The sequence below is a fragment of the Lemur catta genome, chromosome 7 (assembly GCF_020740605.2).
Source record: "Lemur catta isolate mLemCat1 chromosome 7, mLemCat1.pri, whole genome shotgun sequence".
Classification (NCBI taxonomy): domain Eukaryota; kingdom Metazoa; phylum Chordata; class Mammalia; order Primates; family Lemuridae; genus Lemur; species Lemur catta.
The window spans coordinates 21398372-21409269 of record NC_059134.1 but is presented as its reverse complement, the minus strand read 5'-3'; the positions used below and the strand labels follow the sequence as shown (position 1 = coordinate 21409269).

The following is a 10898-nucleotide window of genomic DNA, read 5'->3' as shown; positions in this document are numbered from 1 at the left end:
TTATTTCCGGGTGATACAAAGAATGATTTTTGTTTTGTTGTTTTTCCTTTTGGGCTTTCTGTATTTCCAAGTTTTCTGCATCAAATGTATTATTATTTTTTTTTTTTTGAGACAGAGTCTCACTCTGTTGCCCGGGCTAGAGTTCCATGGCGTCAGCCTTGCTCACAGCAACCTCAAACTCCTGGGCTCAAGCAATCCTCCTGCTTCAGCCTCCCGAGTAGCTGAGACTACAGGCATGCACCACCATGCCCAGCTAATTTTTCTATATATATTTTTAGCTGTCCATATAATTTCTTTCTATTTTTTGTAGAGGCGGGGTCTCACTCTTGCTCAGGCTGGTCTCAAACTCCTGAGCTCAAACAATCCACCCGCCTCTGCCTCCCAGAGAGCTAGGATTACAGACGTGAGCCACCGCGCCCAGCCCAAATGTATTATTTTTATAATTAGGGAAATTATTGTTAAAATTGTTATTAATATTAAAGGTAACGTTTTAGCAAACATTTATTTACTTATTTACTCCTAGCAAACTTTAAAAAATGCATTTATTTATTCCTAGCAAACTTTATTTATTGTGTTCTGCTAAAACCTTATTTATTTAAAAAACTTTTTTAAACAATTTATTTATTGATGCATAATAGATGTACTCTAGCAGATTTTAAAAAGGAAGCTGTTGTGCCAGGTGTGGTGGCTCATGCCTGTAATCCCAGGACTTTGGGAAGCCAAGGCAGGAGGATCGCTTGAGGGCCTGGGCAACAAAATGAGACCCTGTCTCTACAAAAAAATTAAAAACAACATTTATTTAAGGATCTTCTATGTACCAAGTACTACTCTTAAAGTTTCTGATGCAGTAGACAAGCAACAGGTAACACAATACAGGGTGGATGGGCTCTGATAGGGGAACTCAGGATGCCACACAAAGGAACCAGAGGGAATTACTTCACCCACTAGGCAAATATGGAACAATTTAAGGATTAAAACAAATAATAATAATAATTGGCTGAGGCCAGCGCGGTGGCTCACGCCTGTAATCCTAGCACTATGGGAGGCCGAGGCGGGTGGATTGTTTGAGCTCAGGAGTTCGAGACCAGCCTGAGCAAGAGTGAGACCCCGTCTCTACTAAAAATAGAAAGAGATGATGTGGACAGCTAAAAATATATAGAAAAAATTAGCTGGGCATAGTGGTGCATGCCTGTAGTCCCAGCTTCTCGGAAGACTGAGGCAGGAGGATCACCTGAGCCCAGGAGTGTGAGGTTGCTGTGAGCTAGGCTGACGCCACAGCACTCTAGTCCAGGCAACAGAGTGAGACTCTGTCTCAAAAGAAAATAATAATAATAATAATGATGATGATGGGCCAGGCACGGTGGTGCACACCTGTAATCCTAGCGCTTTGGGAAGCTGAGGTCAGAAGATTGCTTGAGGCCAGAAGTTCAAGACCAGCCGGAAAAAGATCGACACCCCATCTCTACAAAATACAGAAAAATTAGCTGGGCTTGTTGGTGCGCACCTGTAGTCCCAGCTACTTGAAAGGCCGAGGCAAGAGGATCACTGGAGCCCAGGAGTTTGAGGTTGCATTGAGTGAGCTGTGATTGCACCACGGCACGCCAGCCTGAGTGACAGAGTGAGACCCTGTCTTAAACAAATAATCCCCCAAATAATAGTAATGAATTATAATCCACTCTATAAAATAAGAATCCATTGAGCCCATACTTAGAACAAACAAATATAGAAGAAACAGCTCTTCTTTACAATAGAATGCCAACTAAATAAATGGAGAAAGATTTAGAAAAATTATCAATTACAACTATCATAGTAATGATTGATTCTGGCAAGAATTGTAAATGAATGCTAGGGAGTCCAAGTTTGATAAGGAATAGGATTTTAGTTAACTTTGGAGTATCTCCCCCAAAATTACTTATTAATTAATTACAAAAGGGAAAAATATAAATTTACAGTAGAGAAACCTGGTAGATACTACTCACCAAGTGATTGATGTTAACATCACTAATAAGGAGAATAAGTGACATCATGTGCCTCTTGTTGTGATTAATTAAGAAAAAAACATCACTTCTGTGGTATTCTTGCCAAAAATGCATAATCCAACTCTACCTATGAGGAGACACCAGCCAAACCCAAACTACAAAATAAATGGCTTGTGCTCTTCAAAAATGTCAATGTTATCAAGAGAAAGAAAGAAGATTTAAAAAACAGCTGGGTATAGTGGCTCACGCCTGTAATCCTAACACTCTGGGAGGCAGAGGCAGGATTGCTTGAGGTCAGAAGTTCGAGACCAGCCTGAGCAAGAGAAAGACAGCCCCCCCCCCCAGCCCCCGTCTCCACCAAAAAATAAAAATAAAGAAAAAAACTCAATGTTATGAAAGATTACAAAGGCAGAGAGACCGCTCCAGATTAATGGAGACTAAAGAGACATGGATATTAAATGTACTGCATGATCCTGAAGGGGGTCATAGACCAGAATAAAAATGTATATAAATGACATTATTAGGAGAATTGGTGAAATTCAAATAAGATCTTTATATTAAATATAATATTGAATCAATGATACATTTTCTGATTTTGATAATTTTCTGATTTCTGATTTTCAGGTTATGTAAGCCAATATCCTTGTTTTTAGGAAATACTGAATTATTTCTGGATAAAAGGGCATGATGTCTGCAAATTACTTTCAAATAGTTCAGGAAAAAGTAATATATATGTATTATATAAGGAGAGAAAAATATAAATGTGATAAAATGTTATTAATTGGTGAATCTGGGTGAAAAAGCATACAGGATTTTTTTTATATCATTCTAGGGATTTATCTGTAAATCTGAAATTATTAAAAACAGAATTTTAAGAATTAAATCAATCTAATGCCATCTCCACCATCTACCACAGATGTGATCTTGGATAAGCCATAAAACCTTTCAGAACTTCTAGAAAATAGCTATTAATGCTCTCACGGGATCATTGTTCCTTCTAAACAAGAGCTTTGTGCAAATGTAGAGGGGGGAGATGGTCTGGGGTACCTCTCTTCTGGACCCCCAAGGTCACCAAATCCCACAATGCAACGGTAGGGGTAGAGGAAAGACTTCGGTGGTTGGTAGAGCCTAGAAGAGATTAAAGGCGTCAAATGGGACTCTCCACACCTGAGATGCCTCCAGCCTCATTCAATCAGAGCCCGCGTATTTGAGGAAGCGCCACCCAGGCCTGATCTTTAGTCTCACCGATTCTCCCACCCGGCGCCAGTCCCTCTCTCCTCTCGCTAAAGGTGGACCTCAAACTCCAACATCTCGACTTCTGGGACAGCCTCCATGGCCAGGTCCCGGGACTGCTGGACTGGGACATGGGGAACGAGGCCTTTCTGGCCTTCACCACAGCGCACCTTCCCGTAGCCGAGCAGAACCGTGAGTGCCTGGGATGGGGGCGGTGGGGGATGGGCGGGCGGCCGGGTGGGGCTCGCGGGAGCCCGGGGCACGGGGCCCCCAGCCTTCGCCCCGCTGCAGGGGGGGGGTTCGGGGCCCCCAGCCCCTGCGCGCAGTTCCCGGGGCCCCGCTCCGCCCCCCCACTCGCGGAGTCCACTCAGGATGGGGCTTGGCTCCCGCCTCGACGGGAAGCCCCCAGAGGGCCGCGGTGCCACCGAAACACGGTGGTTTCAGCTCCACCCCGGGCGCGGGTCAGCTCCCAGAACATTCTAGGCTTCTTCTGGGCCTTTTCTCCACGGCGCTTATCGCCATTTGCCAGACTACGTATTTCACTTATTTTTCTCTGTCTCTTTAAAAACATGTTTAATTAGCAGTTTGGTTCATGGCTGTATCGTCACGTCTAGTATGTTGCCTGACACGTAGACGTGCTCGATATTTGCTGAATGGAGAATTGGCCACCGCGGTCTTTTTAAGTTTCATTTTTTCTCTTGCACTTCAGGTGAGGAGAGCTGAGGCGATCACCCCTACATTCACGGTACTCTTGCCATGGCTCTGGCAAGGACCTTGGATTAACTCTAGTCATTTTCCCCTTCAGTGCCCACCCCATTACCTCCATCACCTACCCCACTCTTACATACCAACCCTAATCCCTTTATTTATTTATTTTTAGACAGAGTCTCTGTTGCCCGGGCTAGAGTGAGTGCCGTGGCGTCAGCCTAGCTCACAGCAACCTCAAACTCCTGGGCTCAAGCGATCCTCCTGCCTCAGCCTCCCCAGTAGCTGGGACCCCAGGCATGCGCCACCATGCCCGGCTAATTTTTTCTATATATTTTTAGTTGTCCAGCTAATTTATTTCTATTTTTAGTAGAGATGGAGTCTTGCTCTTGCTCAGGCTGGTCTCGAACTCCTGACCTCTAGCGATCCGCCTACCTCAGCCTCCCAGAGAGCTAGGATTACAGGTGTGAGCCACCACGTCTGGCTGGCTTATTGTTTGTATTTTTTTTTGCTGATGGTGATTTTTACTATGTAGAACCTTTTAATTTTATGTATTATAATATGTGTATAAAACTTATAGATTAATTTGAGGGTGATTGGCATCTTTTAATTTGTATTGCATGTCTTTGTTCAAGTTCTCGCTTATGTTTTTTTCTTTTGTCTTCCTAACCACTAGATAACCAGGAATTATGTTCTTAAATAGTGGATACATTTTTTTTTCCCCTTATAAAGGGCTAGTCCATTCTTTCATGGGTTAACTCCTGGATACTTCATAATTTTGGTTGCTATTGTAAACAGTACCTTTTTATTTTTTGTTTTTATTTTTTTTCTTTAATTTTTATGTTTTTGAATCTCATGAATCCAGTGCAGGTGCCTATCTTGGCAAACAGTACCTTTTTAAAAAATTGTATTTTTCAAACTTGCTGTGCTCTTATTGGTTCCGATAATTTGTATACTGCTTTTGTATGATCTTCTGTGTTAATCATTTTTTTTCCTACAAATAATGACAGTTTTGCCTTTTCCGATTTTGTAACTTGCTACTTTTTCCTTTTCTAGTTCTCTGTCAAACATTAGCGATGTAATGGGCATCCTTTCTAATTACTAAGCTCTCCAAAAAGTATGTCATTTCCCAAACAAAAAATTACAGATTCATCTGTAATATGATGACACTCAATGGGGACAGTGAGGGGCAAAAATAGTTTCTGCCCCAAACAGCCAGTCGGATGCTGGTGCCATTTGCTGAGACAAGGAATACAGGAGGAGGAGCAAGAAGATAGAATTCAGTTTTAGAAATGTTGAGTTTGAAGTGCCTATCAGTTACCCAAGTAAAGACAGCTAATAGGCAGTTCTACTTAAGGACTAGCAGAGAAGTCTAAGGCTAGAGCTAAAGACTTGAGAGCCCTAAATTTATAGATGGTGACTGAAACCACAGGCATGCATGAGATCATTCAGGGACAATATATGTGGAGTGAGAAGCAAAAAATGCAGAGGAGAATGAGAAGGTCAGGGAGGTAAAGGGAAAGCCAGTAGAATATGGTGTCATAACCCACCAGGCAGGGCCCACAACCTTCTCCATGAGAAGCCTCAAGGCTCAGGACCTAGGGTCACAATAAAAATCCTAGGATGTTTTGACTCTTTTTTGTCTTTTTGCCAGTTGCCAGATATAAACTCCGAGTAGTTGAGCCACCAAAATTACCCCTAGAAAAAAAACCCAACTGTGAAGATGATGGTGAGTAGTGACCTCCCCTACATGGCTCTGTGCCCTGGCTGAATACCAGGGGTACCCAGAGCTGGAGTGCTGTGGTGCACAATCTACTTTTGTTCTGAACAGGTCCGGATTTTGAGCCCAATCTGTGGATGTGGGTAAACCCTAACATCGTGTTTCCCCCTGGAAAGCTGGAGGTCCCTGAATCTAGCAAGAGGGAGGATGTGGCAAGCACACTCCCCTCCCCTCAGTCACCCCAGGAGGAGGAAGATGCCAGTGGCTCAGAGGCCACAGGGGTGGAATCACTGCCCCTTTCTTCCAGCGAGCAGTCTCCCCCTGAGAAGCAGTTTGCCTCTTCCCCCAGCAACCTGGAGGTATGGATCTGGGGTTGTAAGCTGGACTTGGGCAGTAGGTGGGATGGGTGTAGGGAAGATATAGTGGATTTCTGTTAGGGATAGCAAAAGGTTAATGGGTTCAGAAATCACCTACATCCTTGGGTTGGGGAGAAGCCCAGATGATAGCCCTAGACAGCTACCCCTTCCTGCCATTGCACCCTGGAGTAGAGGCTGAGGAGTCAGGACCAGTTCCTACTCTGTGCTCCTCTAGCTCACAGAAGAGGAGGAGGCTGAGGACCAGGATGACAGCTCCTCTGTGGCTCTCCCGTCCCCTTACAAAAGGGCCCCCCTCCAGAGTCGGAGGCTTCGACAAGCCAACAACCAGGCGGGGAGGCTCTGGTCCCGGCCCCCTCTCAATTACTTCCACCTAATTGCCCTGGCATTAAGAAACAGTTCCCCCTGTGGCCTCAACGTACAGCAGATCTACAGTTTCACTCGGTATGTGCCGGGGGCCCTGTGAGGAGGGAGAAGGGAGGGGGCCAGGGCCCTGGTCTGATGCCTTCCAATCTGTCCCAGGCCCTGGGCTGCTGACTCAGTTTCCCCCTCTGGGTCTGAGAGCATGAGCACATTCACAGTTCTCTTTTCCCAGGTGCATGTGTGCCCACATGTACAGGAACATATCTACTCCCAACCCTGTGCACATCTAAAAAAACAAACAGAAATAACCCTCCACCCTTTTTTTATGGCTTAGTTCTCTTTTAAAACACAAATTTACCTGGGTCAGGTAAGTTTCTCCTACCATTCCTCTCTGGTTTACCCAATAGTTCCCCACCTGCTTCTGCTAGGGCTGGACTGCCTGGCACAACTCCCTGTACCCCCAGGGGCCAGCCGAGCCCAGCCGAGAAGAGTTCTTTAGCTCTAATAGTCCTGGACACACAGTGTGAGGGAGCGCTCAGACCCTTCCCAAGTTATTAGGAGAAGAGCCCAATGTCTCAGAATATTAATCTTCAAGTGGTGTCCCTTCTTGACCCAAGGTTCCTCTCACAGGAGCCAGTTAGCCTGATTCTGCTTTGTCCATGCTGTAGCCCAAGTCCCGAGTCCTCAGAGGGAAGGCAGTAAATGGGACTGGGGCTGGGGGCAGTGAACTGGACTTAAAAGGCGGGGAGTCGTATGAGCAATGCACCAGGTGGTTTTGCCACATGTTGGGCTGGCAAAGAGCAGTTCCAGCCAGCTTACCAGTATCCACCCTGAGCAAAGGGCTGAGGCTCCCGGCCCCTGGGGAAGAACATGCTCGAGAGTAGGGCATCCCCCAAAGAAACCATGCTTTCCTTACCTCTCTTCCCTGTCCACAGACACCACTTCCCCTTTTTCCGGACGGCTCCAGAAGGCTGGAAGAATACTGTCCGCCACAATCTCTGCTTCCGGGACAGCTTTGAGAAGGTGCCAGTCAGCGCGCAGTGTGGGGCCAACACACGGCCTCGGTCCTGCCTCTGGAAGTTAACTGAGGAGGGACACCGCCGCTTTGAGGAGGAGGTCCGCGCCTTGGCTTCCACTAGGCTGGAGAGTATCCAACAGTGCATGAGCCAGCCAGGTGTGAGGCCTTGCCATGTGTGGGCCCAAGGGGGAGGGGACCTGAGGATCCATCCTGACCCAAGGCTGAGTGTGCAAGCAGGTCGCATGCCATGGGGGGGCTTCTTCTGTAGGAAGCAGGGAGAATAGCAGTGGTCTGAGACCCTTGAGTGATGCCTGAAGCGAGACCTCCCCCACAAGCGTGGGACTTGATGTACAAGGAATTGATCGGGAAACAACTAAGGTGCAACTGGCCCTACTCACAGCTCAGCAGCCTGGGGAATGGTGACCACACAGTGTGAGAAGCAATACAGGTTGTGTGCAAAGGGGACTTTGTCTTTCCCTGGAGCAGTTCAGGAAGGCTTCAGGGAAGTGGTGGCATTGGAGCCTTGAGTGAGAAGATTACCTGCTATGAGAGAGCATCCCAGGCTTAGGGAACAGCAGCTACAAAGCACACTCCTTTGAACTCTCTTCTTTCCTTACAGATGTGATGCCTTTCCTCTTTGACCTTTAAGTCCAGAAGCAAGAGTCAGCCCATGCCTTATTAAAGTTAACCTTCAGCAGCCTTGTGTGTGTGTGTGTGTGTTTGTGGGGTGGAGGAGGGGAGAGTCTCTGAAGATGGGGCTAAGGGTGGAGGTGGAGTTCAGCTCCAAGGATCCCCTCAGAGCTGATGGGTGATCCAGAGGCAATGGGGCAGTTGCCTGGTGTGCAGCAAAGGGAGCCCATAACTTCCTTTCCTCAAAGGAGGGAAATACCCAGCCCTCTTCAGGATTCTGGGCTATGGAGATGATCTTCAGAGATGTCAGCTGTAGCAGCCAGCCCTACAAGCACCACCTGCCTACTCATTCAACTGCCATTTAAGCAGCTACTAGATCCAAGCTCGGAGGATAGAATACGGCCCTAACTCAGGGGCCAGGGGCAGTTTCTGCACTGCACTGTGGTAGCTGTAACGGTGGTGAGGGCCTGTAAGAACACAGCACGGAGGAGCTTTTTTTAAGTTTAGAGGTGGTAATCTATTTTTGTTTCACTTTATTGAGAATTTCAAACATATCAAAAGTAGAAGAAAATGGTGAACCCCTACATAGCCGTCTTCCAGCTTCATCCCCTCATGGGTGACTGTGTTTTATTTACATATCTCATCCCTTCCCCTTCCCTGGATTATTTTGAAGCAATTCCTAGACACCCTTTTTTCTCTGAAAGGACCCTTTAAACATAGCATCATCATATCTAAAGGAGATTAGCAATTTTAAAAGTTTATCTGAATACTAGTCATATTTTCCCAACTTTCTATTTTATTAGCGGAAATACTTCTATAGAAAAAAATCTTCCTCTCATCCATAATCTAGTTATTCTGAGGTACAGTTTTACAAGAAAGGCAAGAGGACTCAATTCCTTCCTTTGCCATGCTCGTCTTTTTTTTTTTTTAATTTTTTTTTTGAGACAGTCTCCCTTTGTTGCCCGGGCTAGAGTGCCGTGGCGTCAGCCTAGCTCACAGCAACCTCAAACTCCTGGGCTCAAGCGATCCTTCTGCCTCAGCCTCCCAAGTAGCTGGGACTACAGGCATGTGCCACCATGCCTGGCTAATTTTTTCTATATATGTTTTAGTTGGGCAGATAATTTCTTTCTATTTTTTGTAGAGAATGGGGTCTCTCTCTTCTCTCTCTTGCTCAGGCTGGTCTTGAACTCCTGGGCTCGAGTGATCCACCCGCCTTGGCCTCCCAGAGTGCTAGGATTACAGGCGTGAGCCACCGCGCCCGACCTGATATGCTAGTCTTAAAAACAAGCAGTTGGCCAGGTGTGGTGGCTCACGCCTATAATCATAGCATTTTGGGAGGCTGATGGGAAGGATCGCTTGAGGCCAGGAGTTCAAGGTCAGCATAGCAAGACCCCACCTCTAAAAAATACCAGAAAACTAGCTGGCATGGTGGTGCATGCCTGTAGTCCCAGCTACTCAGGAGGATCACTTGAGCCCAGGAGATGGAGGCTGCATTGAGCTATGTTGATGCCACTGCACTTCAGCTTGGGTGATAGAACAAGACCCCATCTCGAAACAAAAGACAAGTTGGCTCCCTACCAGCGAAGACATCGCTTTAGAGTTGTCTTACAGCCTAGACAGGAAGCAGGTGAATGAGAAGTCCGGCAGGTGAAGACAGGATGGCATGCAGAGAGGAGTGGGATAGGAGCAGGCTACACAGGTATGCAGGGGCCAAATCGCTGTCAGCCGTGGAGGGCTAGCCCACAGGTGAATGACTCAGTTGTATTTGTGTTTAAGATTAGAAAGAGTGCCCAGCTGTGTTGTAGATGGTACACAAGAAAGGGGAAAGGCTGGAGAAGATCAGTTAATTGCTGATGGAATGACTTGGGGGAGAAGTTCCTGCTCTAAGATGGGTGTCAGGCATGAGAGGAGGAAAGGGATCCCAAAGTTTTAGGAAGTAGAATCTGCTCATTGGGACATGTAGGGAGAGGGAGGAATCTGGGCTGATTTGGGGACTTGGGAGGAGTAAGAGATACAACTCGAAAAAGGGGTAGAGGATGTTAATGTGGTGAACATGGGAATCCCATACACCATCCTAGCTGTGGTGGTTGCTGCAATAAGCAGTTGGAGGGGAGTCCAAAGAACAGGGAAGAGGTAGGGACTACTGGGGTAGGTTTAGGGTAAGCTTCAGATGGAGTTGAAGCCACAGCTGGGGCTAAGTGAAGAGAAGCCTGGTATTTATGGGGCAGTTGAAGGAACTACACAGGTGAGAGGAAAGAATTTCTTGCAAGAGTAGTCAGGCTCAAGCCTCGTTTCCCCATTTAGCCATCGTCAACATTTAATCTCACCTTTGCATCAGGAGTGCCGAATAATTTTGCTTAATTCTAGTAGGGTTTAATGGGGGGAGGACAATAAATCACTGTGGGGAGCTCAGGGCCTGAGACTCGTTACTCTTCCCTGTGCAGGTCCCTAGCACCCCTTAGGAGAAGCCACCTATAGAATAAGAGTCCTGAAGGCTGCGGGTCCCAGATGGGCTGCTGTGGCCTTCCTGGATGCAGAAGAGAGCTCCAGAGAAAGGCCAGCTGGCAGCCTCAGGTCTGAGGGGAAGAGGGGGAAGCCTGGGGACAAGAAAGGAGTGAGGTTTGAGCTCTATCAGGATCCCAGAGACACTCAGTGCTTAAAGTCAACGCTGGATCTCCCACAGGACTGAGATGACGGCTCTCACTCTCTCTCCTGCTCTTCCCTCCCCCACAGTAGGCCTGCACAGAAACAGGGCTCTGACCTCAGAGCCACCCCTGCCTGCCTGGGCGTCACTCCTGTCCAGAGGTGGCAGTGAGTGGTGCTTGACTCTTGAGAGTAGCTCCCAGGTCTCTGCAGCTGGCCGGGGTTAAGGAAGT

At 47.0% G+C, this 10898-nt stretch overlaps 1 protein-coding gene across 1 annotated transcript; it reads left to right on the top strand.

The window, feature by feature from the left end:
- Nucleotides 1–3128: 3128 nt before the first annotated feature.
- Nucleotides 3129–8083, top strand: FOXR1 (forkhead box R1). The gene is made up of 6 exons (XM_045556330.1): nucleotides 3129–3404; nucleotides 5572–5646; nucleotides 5749–5996; nucleotides 6229–6455; nucleotides 7310–7548; nucleotides 8012–8083. The coding sequence occupies exons 1-6, from the start codon at nucleotides 3344–3346 to the stop codon at nucleotides 8038–8040; spliced, it is 879 nt and encodes a 292-aa protein (XP_045412286.1). The 5' UTR covers nucleotides 3129–3343; the 3' UTR covers nucleotides 8041–8083.
- The last annotated feature ends 2815 nt before the right edge of the window (nucleotides 8084–10898 follow it).

What these genes read in the sequence shown, in the direction of transcription:
- FOXR1 (XM_045556330.1), top strand. Translation starts at nt 3,344, where the DNA reads ATGGGGAACGAGGCCTTTCTGGCCTTCACCACAGCGCACCTTCCCGTA. An exon ending in CTTCCCCCAGCAACCTGGAG is followed by an intron (nt 5,997 to 6,228) that starts GTATGGATCTGG and finishes GTGCTCCTCTAG; the next exon opens with CTCACAGAAGAGGAGGAGGC. An exon ending in ACAGTGCATGAGCCAGCCAG is followed by an intron (nt 7,549 to 8,011) that starts GTGTGAGGCCTT and finishes CTTTCCTTACAG; the next exon opens with ATGTGATGCCTTTCCTCTTT.